Genomic DNA, 20,873 nt, shown 5'->3' with positions numbered 1-20,873 from the left:
ACCACATTTTAATATTAAACAAGGTTCTTTTTGCTTCGCACCTTCATGTCCGAAGCAAAAAGAACCTTGTTTAATATTTAAAAAGATGACATAATGAACATTGTAATGGGCTCGACACACGGGAGGCGACATCGCCTCTCCATTAATTTTCAATGAGACATGCGCGACAAAGCGATAATTGCGGGTCTCTCTAGCGAAACGTGAAAAACGTGCGTGTGAAATTTTACACTCATGCACGTGCCGTGCATGGACGACCCAGCGACGCGATCCCAGAAAGTTGAAACATGTTCAACTTTTCATCGCTGTCGCTCGGACGAGGATCAATCAACAGAGGTTTCATTCACTGACCAATGAGCGGACATAATGCTCCGCACATCTCCGAGCAAACATGAAGGAGAAGTTGATTATTATTATTATTATATTTATTATTATATTATTATTATTATTATTATATAGTAAAATCAGAAGTAAGATTTCACATAACTCTAGCAGCACCTTGTGAAACATCATATCTACCACTTTATTAACTCTGAACCGCTTAAATAACCTTAATTCCCTCCAACGTGACACAGCCAAACAAAACAACGGAAGTTTCGATTTCGCCATGGAACAGAACGCGTAGACGGCTTTGCCGCTGGCCGCTGCCGCGGATCACCTCCCGTGTGACAGGTAATAAAAGCGACAGCGACAAATTTCGCGGTCGTTTGTCGCCTCCCGTGTGTCGAGCACATAACGGATTTGCAAGAAAGTTTTGAAAACCACTTTGTTCCTCCTGAATCTGAGGTTCGACAATTCGATTGACCCTCCTCTCCAGAACCCCTGAATAGTCCTTACCTGGGAGGCTCAGGAGAGTGTGAACACTCAAAAAATAAAGAGGTGAACATATTAAAAGGGAATCGGGATTGTAGAGGCTGTATCACTTTTAAGTAATTGTTTTTATTTTAGGCACTTTGCATGCTTTGGAGTGTTGTAAATCCCAACATGACGTTTTTAGGTCGTATAAAAGTACACTTATGATAAACTATTTGGTAAATACTGTTTGTATTCCAGATTATTCAGCATTTGTGTAAAGGTGATGAGGATTTTGTATTTTTTTATCCAATAGAAATTATTCTGGTTTTTGTGGAACTAAGCCTTCATCTTTGGGCTTTTGGGTAATGAGCACAAAACTGTTGATCCATGAAAAAATTCTGAACAGTTTCAGAAATGTTCTGCAGGTTTAAAGTAAAAATGAGTAAAGGTTTTCTGAAATAATGTGTTCTAATCTAACATGTTTGAAATATTATGATTTATTTGTAAAACGTTGTCTGTGAAGGTTCTCTCGTTGTCAAAGTGTTATCTATTCAGCGAGAAAATTACAAGCTACAACAGCGAAACCCTTCCCCACATCAAATGGAGGATTATATAGGTGATTTACAAACCGTCTTATCTGACAACAAAGCTCTTGTTATAGTTTAAAAGCATAATTATTTGCATTTTATTTGTTTGACTTGAGAAAAGTCCCCAGATAAGAAGTGAAACACCCTCAAGCAAGTGAAGAAGTCCAGTTTCTTTGTTTCTGAACCTAAACAGAATTGCATTAAAAGGATCAAATCAGTAAAGATTTGTTTGTTCAAACAGTGGATTTGTGATTTTCTGATTGTAGACCCAATAAAAACGGCCCAGGGCTCCCTGTCCCTCAAAGCCTACAGACTCACACCAAAGCTTATGGAGATCTGCAAAGAGAAAGACTTCACACCAGAAGGGTGAGTAGTTTACAATGATATGCCCCCCCCCCCCCACACACACACACACACAGAATGTGTTGTTTGTACTTTTATGTTTATCTCAACACATCAGCTAACACTACTTATAGCGATGTAAAGTTAACATTTTTAGCTTTTTCACCCTTTTAATTCTGTTTATTCAGCGGATGCAAATACAGCCTGGTGCATCCACAGGGGAGTCATTTAATGGCAGTTGGAGATGGATGTTGATGATGATGATTTATCAGCTCGCCCTTGCCCGTCAAAAAAATGTACCATGTTTACGCTTATTCTGACCTCAAGGCTTATCGTAATTGCTTTTAAATTGCAGCTAAAAATGAACGTAATGAGGGGACCATTTTCCTGGCAGTTCGCAGCAGTCCGAGTGTACCCTCTCTGGCAAACATAAGCACGCTCACGAGGGGACTTCGCACGTGTTGAGACAAAAGCGGGTGTATTTGTCCAATGAAGAAAAGCCAGAGGTTCACTCAGAAGCCTCAGATTTACGTACTCACTCTTGTAAAGTGTGTTTTCAGGAAGAAGGGCAATTTTAAAGTGCCTTTTCATAGCTCTTTTCCATTCCCTCTGTATTTTTCCCACACATTTGTCTCTTTGGCTCGCCGGTCTGCTATTGACCTGCTGTGTTTGGCCCAGAGTCAGGAGCCCTCTCATTTCTGCAGCTTTTCATTAGTTCTTATGATTTATTATAGCTCCAATCCGTCACTATCAGTGTTCCCAACAAGCCCATGATTGAAACAGGCCAGGACAGTAAAGGACAATATCGGCACATAACTGCATTTTAGTTTTCTACTCTGTTTTTTAGATTTGACTGAAATCTGAATATTAATGTAGAATTTCTCTCCCGCTTCCTTTCAAACTAAGATGCAAAACTCCAGGTGTTCCCTCCCCTGCCACGGCCCTTTGTAAAAAGGATTTCTTTCAGATTGCTGTACTTGATGTTCCAGAAGCTTGCATGTATTGCTCACCTATTTGAAATGAAAGGCACGGATAGATGAGCGTTGAGTGGCCAGATTTCTTTGAACTGCCCTCAATCTCCACTGGGCTGTACAGGCAGCGGTCAATAGTGTCCACTTCAGCACACGATATAAAGCATCAAATTAGTCTGCCTGTGGAGTCCTCTGTTGGCTTCATCCAACTTTCAGGCAGCATGACATTAAGCACGCCAAAGTTCCAGAAGGGTTGAGCAATTTGTCCTGCCTATGGTGGAGTGTGCTGTCCTCCTGGTTCCTCATGGATGGCGTTTTATGTCACGCTGCAGCCATTCGGAAAGGTCACAGTATGCAGCAAACACTTTAAAGTACTCCAGATTTATAATTGTGTCAAAATCTTAAAACATTGCCAAGATAGTTATGGATTTTTCCTAAAGGGCTCCTTATAACCATACCTAAACGAGTTGTCCTCTGCTGTGAGCTCCAGGCTAAACTTTGTGCCTCAGAGTCGCATCCTTAAGGTAGCCCGGGGTGATGCTCTACATAGAATACAAACCATATAAATGACAGAGTCAGATGATGCTCCACATTCCGGTTTATCACTCAGACAAGCATTTTATAAACATTTAGTTTGAGGTATGGTGCAGAGTAGAATAATGCAGCAAGAGTATTGATCCCAGAGCAAACACCAAACAGCCTGAGACATACACAGTCAGTCACTCTAAATAGATTTATGTGGGACATTAGGAAAGGTAAAAGAACCATTTTGTGCTAACAGACTCCTGTCAGAAAGAAAGAGAGGGCATTGATTATTGGGAGGCAGAGGGACAGCTTGTGCTGCCTGAATCCGAAAACATAGGACAGCTACTCTTAGTTGTTGTTTGTTTGGGTGTTTTTATGCAGCTTAATTTTCAGCCGCTGGAATTGTTGCAACAAATCCTTGTTGTTTATTAAAAGAGATGCGCAGATTTTAGGACTTGAATACAAATGACCTGCAGGGGAATAACATTTCTCTTTTTATTCCGAATCGCTCTGGACCAGCCAAGATTTTTAAGTTTTTTGTTATTATTATTTTTTTTTGTTCTGGGGCTTATTTTTATTTGTTCAAGATTAATTTTCCACACTGCCTCACTCCTTTGTGTTGTTATGCAAGATGGCTCCTTTAAAAACCACTGGATGTCTCAGAAACCAATAAATATATCACCCTGATGTCTCATCAGGCTGGAAAATAAGGATTTAGTTGTGTTCTCTATTTTCTTTTTGTCTTCTAAACAGAGTCACAATAACAAAAATCTACAAAGAGAAATGAGTGTTTAAAAATGCCAGTATTTACTTATTTTGTGTCTATTTGGCATTAAAGCTGCTATCCGGAGTCTTCCTCTTTCAGAAATTATGTATGATTTGTCAGAAATTCGTAAAAGTGATTATCTTATCATGTACTGTGATATAATATAAGCAATACGTCTTTTTTTGTTTTTGCTAACCACGCCCCCTGCCTGGCAGAGCAATAGGAAACCGAGCGCCGACCAGAACTAACTAATAGCGATAGACTACTGCCTAGACGCTTCAAATTAAAGGAATACCTTGGCTGATGCAGAGTTGATTAACTTTTCATGGACAAGAAAGTCTCTAAAATATAAATATATGAAAACACAACATGAAATGAGAATAATACTCGTAAAACAATGTGTTTTAGCTGTTTATCGGCTACAGAAGCACATTTATAAACAGAAACGTGAAGTCGCCATCTAAAAAAAAACTGAGGAACAGCGTTTTTGTGTGATATGCTTGTCAACCACTAGATGGTGCCATTGGATAAGAGAAATAGTCCGGAAGGAAGCTTTAATTAAAAGTAGGGATGTAAAAAAATATTGATATCACAACATATCGCAATATTTTTTCCTGCAATATTTTATCGATATTCAAAAGCCGTACAGTGGTGTGAAAAACTGTTTGCCCCCTTCCTGATTTCTTATTCTTTTGCATGTTTGTCACACAAAATGTTTCTGATCATCAAACACGTTTAACCATTAGTCAAAGATAACACAAGTAAACACAAAATGCAGTTTTGAAATGATGGTTTTTGTTATTTAAGGAGAGAACAAAATCCAAACCTACATTGCCCTGTGTGAAAAAGTAATTGCCCCCCTTTGTTAAAAAATAACCCAACTGCAGTGTTTCACACCTGAGTTCAATTTCTGTAGCCACCCCCAAGCCTGATTACTGCCACACCTGTTTCAATCAAGAAATCACTTAAATATGAGTTGCCTGACACAGAGAAGTCGACCAAAAGCACCTCAAAAGCTAGACATCATGCCAAGATCCAAAGAAATTCAAGACCAAATGAGAACAAAAGTAATTGAGATCTATCAGTCTGGTAAAGGTTATAAAGCCATTTCTAAAGCTTTGGGACTCCAGCGAACCACAGTGGGAGCCATTATCCACAAATGGCAACAACATGGAACAGTGGTGAACCTTCCCAGGAGTGGGCGGTCGACCAAGATTACCCCAAGAGCGCAGAGACAACTCATCCGAGAGGTCACAAAAGACCCCAGGACAACTTCTAAAGAACTGCAGGCCTCACTTGCCTCCATTAAGGTCAAAGTTCACGACTCCACCATAAGAAAGAGACTGGGCAAAAATGGCCTGCATGGCAGATTTCCAAGACGCAAACCACTGTTAAGCAAAAAGAACATTAGGGCTTGTCTCAGTTTTGCTAAGAAACATCTCAGTGATTGCCAAGACTTTTGGGAAAATACCTTGTGGACTGATGAGACAAAAGTTGAACTCTTTGGAAGGCAAATGTCCCGTTACATCTGGTATAGAAGTAACACAGCATTTCAGACAAAGAACATCATACCAACAGTAAAATATGGTGGTGGTAGTGTGATGGTCTGGGGTTGGTTTGCTGCTTCAGGAACTGGAAGGCTTGCTGTGATAAATGGAACCATGATTTCTACTGTCTACCAAAACATCCTGAAGGAGAATGTCCGGCCATCTGTTCGTCAACTAAAGCTGAAGCGATCTTGGGTGCTGCAGCAGAACAATGACCCAAAACACACCAGCAAATCCACCTCTGAATGGCTGAAGAACAACAAAATGAAGACTTTGGAGTGGCCTAGTCAAAGTCTTGACCTGAGTCCTATTGAGATGCTATGGCATGACCTTAAAAAGGCGGTTCATGCTAGAAAACCCTCAAATAAAGCTGAATTACAACAATTCTGCTAAGATGAGTGGGCCAAAATTCCTCCAGAGCGCTGTAAAAGACTCGTAGCAAGTTATCGCAAACGCTTGATTGCAGTCATTGCTGCTAAGGGAGGACCAACCAGTTATTGGGTTCAGGGGGCAATTACGTTTTCACACAGGGCAATGTAGGTTTGGATTTTGTTCTCTCCCTAAATAAAAAAAAACATAATTTCAAAACTGTATTTTGTGTTTACTTGTGTTGTCTTTGACTAATGTTTAAATATGTTTGTTGCCCCGCTCAGTCTGTCGCTGTCGTTGTGTCCTTGGGCAAGACACTTAACCCACGTTGCCTGCTGGTGGTGGTCAGAGGGACCGGTGGCGCCAGTGCTCGGCAGCCTCGCCTCTGTCAGTGCGCCCCAGGGCAGCTGTGGTTACATCGTAGCTCATCCCCACCATTGTGTGAATGTGTGTGTGAATGGGTGAATGACTGATTGTGTTGTAAAGCGCCTTGAGGGGTTCCAGGACTCTAGAAGGCGCTATATCAAATACAGGCCATTTACCATTTACCATTTGTTGATCGGAAACATTTTGTGTGACAAACATGCAAAAGAATAAGAAATCAGGAAGGGGGCAAATAGTTTTTCACACCACTGTATATTGAATTTTTGGAAGAATTTACATACAAACATTTGTGTATTTTCTTTTCTTTCGGTGCAATTCAAATGCCGACCGCTAGTAGGCAGCAGTGTACAATGGGTTTTGTTTCCACCATTGAAATGTAAATCCCTCTGTTATGTTTCAAGCTGTTTTTATAGGACCATGGCGTTTTCAAAACGGGATTTGCTGCAGCACCCTGGGGAGGATTTTGGCATTTATCGTAGCAAAGTTGAAGCTAGAATAAACTGCCATCAGACACCTCTCCAACCAAGACGGGATATAGGGAGGTCGCTGGGCGGGCCCCCCCCCCGCATGTGACGTACAGGGTTGTGCATTCAACGTCAGACGGAAGACACGTCAGACTGATGAAATTTCTTTTTCAGGGCCATTAGCTTTGATGTGACCTGCTTTTTGTCCCACTTGACGCCCCGCTCAGCCAGTGTCTTCACCACTCTGTCGAACAGCTGGCTGTCTCTCACCGTCCCCGTAAAAAAGCGACTAATCTGTTCGTCCGCTCGCACGGCCAAAAGCTCCATGGTCTCCGCGTCCATCCAGCCGGCTTTGCTTCCGGCCGGCACCCGGTGCGCAGTACACGTGACGTACACGTGACTAACGCGACCACCCTTTTTTGCGGGCAGCCTCCCACAGTCGCTCCAAAGGGATTTAGCAGGGCTGACACGCGTTTAGCCGTCAGAGGCGAGGGGCTGATGCGGCAATATTACTACCAAGTGAGGCGGAACAAATGCCACAATATTTGCGCAACGCCATGCCGGCAGGGCGCATTTATAGACATACAATTGCGGTAATATTACGCCGACATGCCGGCATGGTGTGTCCTATAAAAGCACCTTAAAATCACCTTCAGATACCTCATGTTAAACATGTTAAGTATCAGTTTGGACTTTTTATTGAATTTCCTACAATAATTTCAGTCTAAAAAAATCACTAATATCATCTGGCTGAATGTATCGCAATATATCACGGTATATTGTATCATCTCCCCTGTATCGTAATGCGTATCGCCACAATTTCACCAATACACATCCCTAATTAAAAGCATAAAATTACATTATAAAATATAGTATGACACCTGTGTAATATGAGTAAATTAGCACATCTCTGACATTTTTTAATTGTTGTTGTCTGCAGCTTGAAGAAGGCCAGCATTGGTTTTGAGAATATGTTCGAGGAGGTCCCTATTGTCATCAAAAACTCCCACCTCATCAGCGTGTTGATGTGGGAGCTGGAAGACAAGTCCACGGCCGCCGACAAGCACGAACTGCTCAATCTCTCCAGCAGGTCAGTCATTGACCCATTATGTGTTGTTTTTTACATTAGTTCCAACATTAATTGTTATACCTCACCTGTAAGTTTTTGATGAGCAAACAAGTTGAACAAAGGTTAAATCCAGATTACATCTGTTTACTTTATAGAATTTGCTTTAAATTTAAGTTTTTAAGCAATAAAATGCTCCTTTACATATCACAAAAGTCGTTTTTTTAACAAGTTCTATTCACAATATAGTCATAATATACTGATTATGCATGTGGTCACCATGATGACGTTGATACCTGTGGATTGTATGAGTTTCTCAAAAGAAAAGCTTTAACTCCATCTCACGGGTTCTCTTTAAGCCTGCAAGCTGCATTCACAGACATGGCTTAAAGCCACTCTTAAATTAAAATTGATTAAACATTAGGGAATTGTGGACACTTCACTGTTCTTAAGCCACCCTGTTAAAACACTGACCTCAGAAATCGGCTACCAGTGGACATTTAAAGCCTATGTAGTCCATAGTGATGGATTCATGGAGCAACAATTGTTTTATCAAAATATACAAAGAAAAACAAATCAAATCTTGCACATTAGAAAACCACGTCATTACACTGAATCTGACTTATCTTTGTTTTATGCTACCAGTTTTGTGCCTTTTCATATTGGCTGTTTCTTTCCCACGAGCCATTACTGTAAGGCTGACCATTGGAACGCTGCACTGTCCAGGTCAGACTGGATCACTTTACTGGGATTAATATGCAGCTGACTGTATCCAGGATAAACCCATCTAGACTCACGACGGGGAAGGCTGAGAAACAGCTGAGAATGTCTAGACTAGTAGAAGTTAACTGTTAGCATTAGCAACTCCACCACACAGCAGAACTCCAGGCTTGTGTTATTTGTGGAGATAAAACATCAACATTGCAGAGCAGAGTCAGTAATAGAGTTGTGTTGCTGTTAGCCAATCAGAGAAGAGATGTCTGAATATCAGGGACCAAGACTCCAAATCCTGTTGTGCTCATCTCATCTCTGATCTGGCTCACTTCTAGCCCCTGAAACCGGTTCACCAGAGCTTTTTTCCCCTCAGAGTACAACTTAAGAGGCATTCATTCCTACTAGAGAGCACTGAAGATGTATTAAAAATATGAGTCAAGTACTGCTTTAACATCAGGCTAGTTCCAGATTAGCCAACACCAAGGTGGATTTCATGTCCAGAGTTTCAACAAAACATCAGCAGACATAATATAGGAACCTTTGATGCTAAAATATTAAGGCGTTCCTGTCAGACCTGACCCCTGGACCCACAGTAAGAGCTATATTGTGCTGCTGCTGGGTGTTATTTGACAGTAAAGAGCTGGTTTTGTAATCCTACAGAGGAATAACAAATAAACTACAGTAACAACAAAAAGGGCAAAATACTAGTTAAACCTTAAGGTAACAGAAAAGGAAAGAAAAGAGTACTGAATGATGTTACCATGAAAACGTGTGATTTTTATTATTGTTTTAAGGCAAGTTTCACCCAAAAAGCAATGAATTTGATAGGAGTAGTTAATACATGTATATACTTTAAGTGTTATCACTAATCAACAATTCAAAGAAAATAAATGAATAAACATTTAAACCTGAACTCTGAAACACACCATGATGTTAAAGAAGTCCCTTTAATTAATACCAGATGGGTGGTATCTACTCAGCTATATACACTACGGGGTTTTTTGTTTGAACAATGCTCATGATCAACAATGACATCTTTCTGAGACATGATGGACCACTTTTTCAGTTCAAAAACCTGTAACTTTAGGATACTATGGAAAGTCTTACTTTGATACTTGGTCCAAAATTGGGTGCAACAAATGCCATGTCAAAATGCCACATCTTATTTATTCAGAAATGCATTTGGAAAACAGAACATGCCAGCAAACTTTGTCTTCCATCACTAATGAGCACAACAGGACTCTCTTCATATCATATCGCAGCCTGCCTCTTTAAGTCTCACATTTTATATCTCAAGGGAACTCGGCTTCAGTCTCTGGAGAATTTATCAGCAATCATTTATGGAGATAAACTGCTGCAAGTGGAGCAACAGCTGTGAAGCTGCTAATCAAAAAGCTCCCCAGGGGCAGGTGTGAGAAATTAGCACAATAACGACTCAAAGTGCTGATTTATACTCTGTTTGCTCCCAGAGCTCTCTGCACTTACTCGTATGCTGCGATGAATCACATCAGGAATCGTTATTCTTCTCATCTGTGTCCTCTTAAACAAGCAAGTCATGACTTTTTACAGAGTCATGTGAATGGAGCTCTTCAAAATGCATGCCCAGCCAAGCTAAACACCAACAGGGTCATTCGTTAAACATCGTCAAGTAGATGCACCAATCTCACAAGGCACGTTTGCGAAATGACTACTCTAAAGTAGAAACATCTCGTTTGATATGGAGGGCACAGCAGAGGAGCCCTTCTCGCAGGCTTCCTGACGTGGTTGCAGATGGGATGTCTTGTGAGATGAAATTGTTTCCTGAAGTTGTCAGATTGCTGCGCTGCTCCGTTTTCATATGGGACTGTGATGTTCGCTTCTGGATCTTCTGCTGACAGCCCCACCCTTTTCTACCCATTTCAGACCCTTTCAAAAAGTGGACGATAAGGGGTTTTATTTAATGTTTTTCCTTTTGTCTCATTTTCCAATCTGCAGCCCCATTTGTCACTGTCATCTGTGTGTAAGGCTGAGTGAGTGCAGTCTCACTCTGGCAGGCAGGTTTGCGTTTACCACAGATGATGATGTTGACTGTGTTGATGGTTTGCATGAAGTAAATTAATATGTGCAGCCTCCTTCAACCCAGTCCAACTCAATCCTGGAAGCACTTTTGTATTGGAAATGTACGGGACTGGACTGTTTTCATGCAAGACCAGAAACGTTTCTTTGTAAGTTGTCTTTGCACACATTTTATAACCAGTTGAAATTTCTGTTGAAGTTTTTGTGGCTTTTTTCGTGTTTTCACCAACTTGTTAGCGCAGTTATTTCTTATGTCTGCTTGATTTTATTCCACTGACAAAATTACCATGAAGAGTTTAGGAATTAGTTCACATGCAACAATATTTACGGTCCTGGTCATTTCTCTGGTTGCTAGCTACTTACATTTAGATGATGAAATGTTCTTCAAAGGGAAGAAAGTTCAACTGCATAAAAACACTTTTCAGTTATTTTTTACAATTTGCAGATAACAAAAATGAAAAAAAAAAACATGCAGTAAAGGTTTTGCCCCACCGACTTTGGCAGATTTCAAAGCTTATAAAGTGTTTATAGCTCATCTTTATGAAGACATATGAGTCTAAACATTTTCCCCCTATCGATTTTGCATGGGTCGCTCTTTTAGAGTCTGAGCACTGATTTCCCTTTATGCTGTAGTAGACCATGGCAAAACCCTCAGCTTATACCTCCTGCGGTACTTGAAACCTTTGATTGGGATCATTCTGTTGCCAAACCACGCTCTGTTTTATCGTCAGTATTTTTTATTGAATCCTTTCCTCTTCCGTATCAGTGATGCGTCGGACTGCAGCACAAGCCTGAAGCCCAGTCGATCGATAGCCCGGCTCTACAATTAGAGACGTGTCCCTTTCTTGACATTTTGCCATTTTTGATCTGTAGGCTTTCTTACTGTGGCAAAAAATATATTATTTTGAACAAATTCTGGATTTTTCTTCTTGGGCACCTAGGTGTTAAATATTTACTGGCAAAAAAATAATTTTTGCAGAGTGGCCCCCATATTCAGTAACAGTTTCAGTTGCTGAATAGTTACTATGATAGTGAACTAAAAAGCATCAAAGAAAATGATTGTTTTAGTGATCAAAAGCCTTGGACTGCTGAATGTTGGATAACATTTTGGAACTAATGACTGTTTTGCTTTTTCTGGTCATGACTGTTAGCCTTTTCAGTGCCTGTGTTTTTGTGCAGGAAGGCTTCTTATGAAATGCCACTCAATAAGAGAAACCATTCATACCTGCACATTTTTTCCTGGGATGGTATTATTCACAGTTGACCTGCTAACATTCATTTATTTTCACAAGCCAGTGCTGAATATTTAGTTGATCTTTAGCTTTTTTAGATGGGAAATATGAATTTAATAGCTGCCATTTTATTTGAGCTTTAGCATATGAACGTGCTGCCCTAAAAAAGGAGCTGCAGAACCTACGACCAGTCGGGACGGATGTTGGCAAATAAAATGACAACCTAATTGTTTGTTGAAATAGCAGAAAATGTCCTCCTGCTTAACTGTCATGGCTTTGATCGACTGGTTTGCATCATTCAAAGCACAACTGTATTTCCAAGTCACTCAAAGGTAGTCAATGAAAGCTTTATGAAGTGTGGTATGACCTTTTGCCATTACAGTTTGAAAACTTAGAAAGCACTCCTCCCAGGGCACCTGACACTCACTCACACATTGTGTTTATGCAACAACCCCCATGCAGTAGATCTGGACAATGTGTTTTTCTTCAGAAACCCTCTGCGGAGGTTATTATTATAATGCTGGAAGACGCTCAGGTCAAAAATGCCCTAACTGGTTGTTCTATACTTACATTTTTCATGTTGAAATCCCAAAGTGTTTTGTGTTTTAGTGGGAAGGTGAAGTGAGAGAGCTATCTGGATCTCCAAACTGACAGTTTTTACAAGCACACAGTAAAAGAAGGGATAAAAGCTAGTCTAGCAAAGAACCTCACAACTGTGTTTCCCCATTAAAATAGCTTTCACAACGAGAATTATAACGTCTAGATCAGTGTATTTTTTTATTACATAAAATTTACCAAAGTAGGTTGCAAGCAGTGTAATGGCTGAACTAGGCTGGCACTTTCGCTGCAGTTTTCCTAAACAATAGGCATAGCTAATGGAAATTATTGCTACATAGCAGGAATAGCACAAAAGAAGTAGTTTGAGCAGGAAATATACAACAATGGGACTGCAAAGTTTCAGCTTATATTTTACTTTTAAGCAGTTTTTGAAATTTTATGTCACATCTGCAGTGATTGTACTTTCTTGGATTTGTTCAGTCATATCGAAGCCTGTGGAAACAAGTCACCTGCTGACTCTGTGCTGCTGCTCTTCCTGTGTGACTCGTCCAGCATTACAATTCACAAAAATCAAGATATGCACAACTGGTCGAAACTACACAGATCTCTCCTCTCCTGTAGGTCTGGTGCTGTGATACAAGTCTCGATGCCAGATGTTCATTAAGCCCAAAATGGCTAGACAGATATCATGTTTATCATCTTCTAGTTTCTGCTTGAATGCAACATGCATCTATAATTGATAAAGTCAGTGTTTGAATGAGGACACACGAACTTCGTATGGCATGGTGTCTGCTGACATTTGTCTGTACATAGTCATCTCCAAGCTTTGATGCACCAGGTGAAGCTTTCTTATCTTTTTGTAAAGTCGCTCCCCGCTTGGACAGCTGAGCTTCTGTTGCAGCTTTTCTCAGTTTTTATTCACAACTGCTTAAGTAACAGAACTACCCAGGTTTATTCACTCCTTAACAGCTGAACTCTAGCAATGTATATTTGGAAGGTATTCACTCAAAATACACGGTAGAATAAGGAAGAAGAAACTAATAAAGTGAACATGAGTCAAACTAAACAAGCTCGTGCCCAGTACTCAGGGATCCTTGCATTTCCTCGGAAAATCTAGACTGTTAATGTGTGCCAGATTGCTCCAAAGCTAGTTTACAGTTACTGTACAAGGCTTTTAGTATTTGAATGTTCCATCAAATCGTCCAACAAAAATTTTATGGAGTAGAATTTGACCTATATTTCATACATATTTTAGGTTTGCATTAACATCACTCATCCTAGTCTAAACATAACTAAATATATTCAAATGCGATCAGTAGAATTTAATAATTTCAGTAACTTGTTAAGTGGTAATTTACTGGAAATTATAATGACATTTAATTTCTACTAGTAACAATGTAATGGACATATTTTATCTTGTGCGGGTTGGCAACATAATCCAGTCTAAATTTTCTAAAATATAGAAGCGTTTGTGAATTACATGCTACAACGGTTTGCCATAATCCTGCTGCGGTGTGTGGAGCAGACTCGAGTCACTGACTCTCAGTAGCAACAACCTGACTCCAGGTAGCAGCTGCAGCGGTTCTGCTCCATAGCGCTGCAGCTGCAGACATCCACACGTAAATGGGATGGAGGGGATTTTTCTTCCGCTTGTAGAGTTTAGTCATTCACAATCATCACGTTTTGACCTGTATTGGAATGTTTATTATGTGAAGTGCCTTGAGACGACTCGTCGTGATTTGGCGCTATATAAATAAACTTGAATGAATTGAAGTTTTTTTCTGAACTCCACTTGATCATGATTCATGGGCATGCTACGTGCTAACTTAGCATTGCTAATCTGCCCAAGTTTAACTCTTGATCCCAAACTTTGGACCATTTACGTACAATGTTTTCTGTCTTTGCTGGTTTCTCTATTTTCCTCCACTGCACTTAGATTACCACATAGTGCGCCAGTAAAATGGTTTCAGACTGTGGTGCGCACATTTAACGAAGCTTTGAATTAGTAAAAAATGAATCAAGGAATTTAATTATTCGAACCATCCAAATAATTCGATAATTTGTTTCATCCCTAGGTGTATGACTCTGATATGAAGCACACTGCTTCTTACTGTCTTACTGAAAATGCAGTGTGCTCCGCCAATCAGAAGCTCCCTCTATAGGTAGGCGTGAACTTCAGCTGGCCAGTCAGTCGGTAGTGGGTGTGCTGTGTTTGCATCACACCATGCTGACCACTGGGAAGTAGTTCTGAAAAAATCCAGTCAGCTGAGCATGGAAAATGCACAAATTACTCAGATGTGAACACAGTTACCCAATCAAAGCCAGGCCAGGCTGACCCAGATGTGAAAGCCCTATTTGTTGAAAATGTGTATCTTAGTGATGCGGGAAGGAAAGCAAATATGTATCCATCTTTTCTAAACTAAGGACTGTAGTGTTGGAGAGCTACATTTGAAAGGACAAGTGAAGGGTTTTCCTTCTGACTTTTCTTCTATTATGGTCACATTTATGCAAGTGTGACTGAACACCAGGGCACTGCTTTTCCTGTCTAGAGCCTGCTAAATCTCCCTGAAGACTTTTGCAGTCTAATGAGACCATGGCTGCTGATTGTTGGTGCAAGGTCTGAGGAGTCGAGGTATTTTTAAAACTTTAAAATTTACATCACCCGGCCTTTCCCGTCGACAAATGCGAACACGCCATCGTCTTAACAAGGTTATTTAGCTCTGAGACGATGGTAAAAAGCATGAAGGTCAAAAATTCCTTGTTTAGAGCTTTCCAAAACAAAAATGTTATAATGAATGTTTTCATCTTTTACATAGCACTCACTGGAGACAACTTAACATTTTACTAAAATTACTAATCCAGTAAGAGAATGTTCCCAGGTCATGTCTGAGCTTCTGCACGCCTCCGTGGCTTTCTGTGCTACCTGATAACCCTGATGATGTGTATTCTGTAAAGGACTGTGAAAAGGTAGAGAAATGGGGTCATAGAGGAGGTGGTGACAGAGAAGCTTCTGTGTATTGAATACTCTGAGGGGGGGGGGGGGGGGTGAATAGTGTCTTCTCCTATTTGTCAGTATATCGTGCAATAGTGTCTTCTCCTATTTTGCTGCCACCCTTTTATGCACAAAAGTAATAATAAAGCAAGAAAACTGGATTCTAACCTAAAGTGAATGTTCGGCAGCGTATGTGCTTACGACATTCAGAAAACCTCAAACTTAGTTTAAATCCTTTTTGAAATTGGACATTTTTACACATTTTTTTCATTTTAGCTGAATTTTAACAAATATAACACCATACCACACTACAAAATACAGGGGATTTTACTTTTTCTTTGAAACAAATTATTCAGCTATATAGAAGTGAGCCAGCAATCCATTTTTATGTCCATGGCCATCAGTTAAAAAGACTCCCATCAGAATAAAATGCTCGTTGTGTGAATGAAAGTCATTTTCCTGGCAGCTTTGTTAAAGAATTCCCTTCTGAACCTTCAATTTACTGAATGTCAGCCAGTTTTTTTCTCACACATCGACACAATTTTACAGTTTGTCCTTTATTGTCCCATGTGAATTTGAGCATGCACTAGCAGACATACAGCATACTGAATGTGGTGTCATCGAATGTGACCTTTCAACAGAAATTTTAATGATAGGAAATCTCATGACAAATTGTCTAAAATAATGTTGATCAGAATTCTGGTGAACCCGTCTGAATAATTTATCTCTTTAGTTTGTGAGAACACAAGCCTCATCCAAATTCTAGTCACGCTAAACTGATATAATTTTATCTTATAGAGTAATTTTTCTGTAATTCTATTCAAACGACAGAATATGCATTAACACATGCACGGTGAAAGCCCTGGTTTTGAGATTTAAATCAGTAACTTTGTGATTTATTTCTAAATACCTAAACTGAAATGTACAATTTAAACTTTATAAGAGTCATGCCAAGAAGGGGCATGGTCACGTTGTAGTGGGAGCATACCGTGGACATTTAGTGTGTGCCGAGTGCATGGGAAAGCATCTCAGGGATGGCGAAATAGCAGGGAAACCCCTGTTTTGCACCAAGAGCGTAGCCATATTAGAGCTGGACATTGATTCAGATTTCAAGAATCTATTCAATTCCGATTCTCAAGTGTTAGATTAGATTATCATGATCCGATCCTATTCAATCTGTTCCATTTGGATTTTGATATGGGTCAGTGCTATTAAAGCGTTTTAATTTAGCTGTTACCTTAATTATATGCCCATATATCAACGGTGAAACACTGGGTGAGTAACAGTTCACAGAGGAAACTGTATTAACCCTTTCTGACCATCTGGACGTCTCCTTCCAATTTTAGCTGTACAAAGGGCAAACTATGTTAAACAATGAAATGGAGTTTTGGACTTATGAATCAATTCAATTTGATTATTGGAATTTTCATAAGAATCATTTCAGCATCTATTCGATTTTATCAACACAGCACTAAGCTGTATTGTTATTGTCTTCACACCAAAGAACATGCTCCATTTTTGCCAACATCCAGCCACATTTCAGCAGGTTGTGAGTAATGGAGAGCTTAGCGAAGTCACAATTTTGTGTGAAGGATTCAGAAAGACAAACTGAATGAAGCTTATAACCTCTGTGATCATTATAGTTAACCTTAAAAGAAAAAAATATCGAAAAGGACTTGAAAACAAATGAAAATAACATCCGTTTGTACATACTAAGAAGACACTTGTGTTGAATTTAAAAGGACAGATGCAATAAAGGCCTTTAATCTGACTAAATGATTCCCCATGCAAATATTATGCATTCACACCACGCACATTAACCACCGTATTGCTTTGGTAAAACCGTTTGTAACAGCCGTTCGTCTGTGAGAATAGATTTAGACACAGTAAGAAGGACACAGCAGGAAAGTGTTATCCTGAGATCTGGTCCTGAGCCATCAGTTTTCATGTTTACAGTGGAGGAGTGCCAACTGATCACCCACCAGTCTTCACACGCTATCGTGGCTGGACTGGAAATAGTCCAGATAATAGAAACATCTACTGACGTAGTGGGATCAATGACTCTAAAGTATTACCATTTTTGTTGTGTGTTATATAGTATAGATCATTTAACTTCTCTACAGGTGCACATACTTTAGTCAAACACTTAGTGACATTTGCACATGGTTTTAGTTGGTCTTAAAAGAGCAACAAGAGTCATAAAAGCTGTTAGTTTTAAAAGACGAAATTAGTCAATATTTAAATTATACACAAAGAAGTCTTAAGTAGACCTGATTGGAACGTCTTAAAAAAGCACTGATTCTGAGACTGAATGGAAAATTCAGTTCAATTCAAAAATACTTTATTAATCCCAGAGGGAAATTAGAGTTTCAGTACACACAATTCTGAGATCAGACATACATACACAGACACATGACAAGAATTGGTGACTGTGGTCATTCGAAACCCGAGTTGCGGCACCGTAATAGATCAAGAGCGTTTATATGAGGATAGAGTCAGGGGGAGGGGAAAAAAAGCACTTCAGAGTTACCCTCCACAGAGAGGGCAGCTTTGCTATGCATCACAACACCTCAGACAGATATGCACACAAACTTCAGACATTAAACAACATGAGTGTCCACTAGGTGGGGAGGTAGGGTTGGGACCCTCCTCACTTCAGTGTGTGCAGCCGCATGGGGCAGCACTCATCACCTCCGTTTGGACAGGGGAGGGAGATAATGGGTTAGAGAGCACAGTGACTCCTAGATACGTTTCCTTGGCCTTCACAGGTCACAGTCCCGCCCAGGCTGGGATAGGGAGAAAGAGTTTCCATAGCGATGACCGCATTCCACATTTCTTCTGAGGGGGGAGTTATCACTTCAGCCTCACAGGCTCCAAGGGCAGATTCAGATAAAAATTGTTTTGGGGACAGAGAAAATTTCCTCTCTGCCTTAGTGTTCTGTTGGTCTACAACCCCTCTAGATCCAATAATCGCGTAATTAATCAATCCCAATTCGTGCTGATCTGTCCACTCGCTCCTTGATGGTATCCACCCTTTGTGCCAGAGCCCGAATCTCAGCCAAAGTTCCAAGCTTACGACTCATCTTGACAGTTATGAGTTTGTGCGTTCACAGCACGATGCATTCATCCCAGAGCTCCGGGATTGAGCCAATATTCGTCGAACGCTCGTTAATTTTCCGGTAAGCCAGGTAACCACTCAGGCCTAACAGCAGGAATCCCGACACCAAAACGACAAACATCCAGACGTCTTCAGAATCCTCTACAGACAATTGAGAGAGGCAGATCAGGTTCCACTGTTTCCAGGAGTCCATGATATTCCCAGCTGACTCAGTCCCAGAGGGGCATCTGGGAGCCCCTTCTCCCATTCTCATCGTTGAAAATTTTTTGTTAATCGCGTTGAGAGACCAACTGACCAGATCCATTTTTAATAATTTCCAGTTTCCAGAAAAAATGCAGAAAGCGCCATGCACAGACAGGACAAAGAGCCTTGGGATAAGGAGGGAGGGAGAGGAGAAAAAAGCGTCTGTACTCTCCAAGAGCCGGAAGAAGTTCTGTTAGCTGCAGGACCCTTCTCTGTCTGATCCTTTGTCTTTATGCCTCAAAACAAATGGAAGAAAAGATTCTTTCCTGTTGTGATCTTACCAAAAACCCGACTGCCTTGTAAGGCATCTCGTGTACCTGTTGGAGGTGGAAGGGCTGAGTTTTACTTTGTGCACAAAGACTTTAGTAATCCAGGAACAGATGGACTTAAGGTCTGTACTCCCAGTCAAACAGGAACACAACAGTTATTTTTGCTCATGCCTCAGACTCACACAAAGGCAGGTCATTCGGGTGCAGTTTTCAAAAAGAAGGCAGGAATCAGTTTCTCTGCAAAACATGCTGCAATGTGTAGCACCCAAACGTTCATAAATGAAACAATCTAATCCCAGAGAGGAAAACAGAAGAGGTATATAACTTAACACGGAGCACTGCAGCCCTGTCAAGGTTGAACTCAAGGTAAAAGTGGAGCTTGCTTTTTAAAGGCTGAAACAAATGTTAGAAATGAGGGGAAGAGGGTGCATGCTGGCAGTGTTGTGTTTTGAGAGCTGTCAGCATAGCAGTGTTTGGAAAATGGAGGATCTATTTGACAGGAGAACTGAATGACAGGCCCTCGGGTTTTAGTCTTCTGCCACTGCATGAGCTGGGTCTGTTGAGGCTCTGAGGACACTTTAATACAACATATCTAGTTGTTTCTCAGTTCCAATTCTGACACTTTGTCTGATGAGGTGGTTGTGAAGAGCACATTTTTTCACTAAACAACACAGCTGATGGTTTCATCATCTATCATTGGGGTAGACTGAACGCTTGCTTCATTGTACCACCAACATTTCATGTGGGTGTGGTGATGAAGTACTTTTTAGAACCACCAAGGTTATGGGTACATTTTAGACCATCTACTATCGGTAGCATAAAACCTTCGAAAGGTATTTTCAATGTCTTGTCGAACCAAGTTCTATCGCCATTGCCAAGAGTCTTTTAAAGACTTGGGTCTCATTTCGTCTTCTTCCACCTACCTGGATCTGGGTCGTGGGGGCAGCATCCCAACTAGGGAGTTCCAGACCATCCTTTCCCCGACCACCTCCACCAGCTCCTCCGGCAGGAGCCCAAGGCGTTCCTGGGCCAGTTCAGAGATATGTTGTCTCCAACGTGTCCTGGGTCGACCAAGGGGGCCTTCTGCCAGCAGGACATGCCTGAAACACCTCCCTTGGGAGGCGTACAGGAGGCATCCTAGCAGGATGCCCAAACCACCTCAACTGATTCCCCTCGTTATATAGGAGCAGCGTCTCTACGAGTCTCTCTCAAATGTCCGAGCTCCTCACCCTATCCCCCGCGGAGAAAATTAATTTTGGCCGCTTGTATCCGCGATTTTGTTCTTTCGGTCGTTACCCAAAGCTCGTGACCATAGGTGAGGGCTGGGCGGTAGATCGACTGGTAAATGGAGAGCCTTGCTTTCCAGCTCAGCTCCTTCTTCACCACAACAGACCGGTTCAGCGTCCGCATCACTGCAGACACTGCCCCAATCGGCCTGTTGATCTCCTGCTCCCTCCTTCCCTCACTCATGAACAAGACCCCGAGATACTTGAACTACTCCACTTGAGGCAGGAACTCTCTCCAGACCCGGAGTTGGTATGCCATCCTTTTCCGGTCCATTTTCCATTGTTTTGTCAGAATTATGTTTAGGAATATTTTAATAGTTACCATATCAATCGCTGCCATTCCCAAGCCAGCTGGTGGTGCCCCGATCCAACAGCTGGACCAACTTTAGAAGTCCTGGTAGTCGTTGAGCTTTTTTGGGCACCCTGAAGTCTTCTTCACAAAAATTACCGTAATTTCCAGACTATAGAGCGCACCCCTATATAAGCCGCACCAAAAAAAAAAAAAAAAAGGTTTTCTACACACACGCAGCACTCAAATACAAGCCGTGGTGCAGCAGCCACATGCAGGTCTCCGGCGCACAGCGCATGTATGG

At 41.0% G+C, this 20,873-nt stretch overlaps 1 protein-coding gene across 1 annotated transcript in view; it reads left to right on the top strand.

The window, feature by feature from the left end:
* LOC107378773 (eukaryotic translation initiation factor 3 subunit H) overlaps nt 1–20,873 on the top strand; it is an 82,249-nt gene that overhangs the window by 54,169 nt on the left and 7,207 nt on the right. The window contains exons 4-5 of the mRNA XM_070550823.1: nt 1,646–1,745; nt 7,688–7,837. Coding sequence (XP_070406924.1) covers nt 1,646–1,745; nt 7,688–7,837 — 250 coding nt within the window. The remainder of the gene's footprint in view (nt 1–1,645; nt 1,746–7,687; nt 7,838–20,873) is intronic.

The sequence above is a fragment of the Nothobranchius furzeri genome, chromosome 5 (assembly GCF_043380555.1).
Source record: "Nothobranchius furzeri strain GRZ-AD chromosome 5, NfurGRZ-RIMD1, whole genome shotgun sequence".
NCBI classification, from domain to species: domain Eukaryota; kingdom Metazoa; phylum Chordata; class Actinopteri; order Cyprinodontiformes; family Nothobranchiidae; genus Nothobranchius; species Nothobranchius furzeri.
Note: the sequence above shows the minus strand (reverse complement) of the source record. Positions and strands in the feature narration are given on the sequence as shown.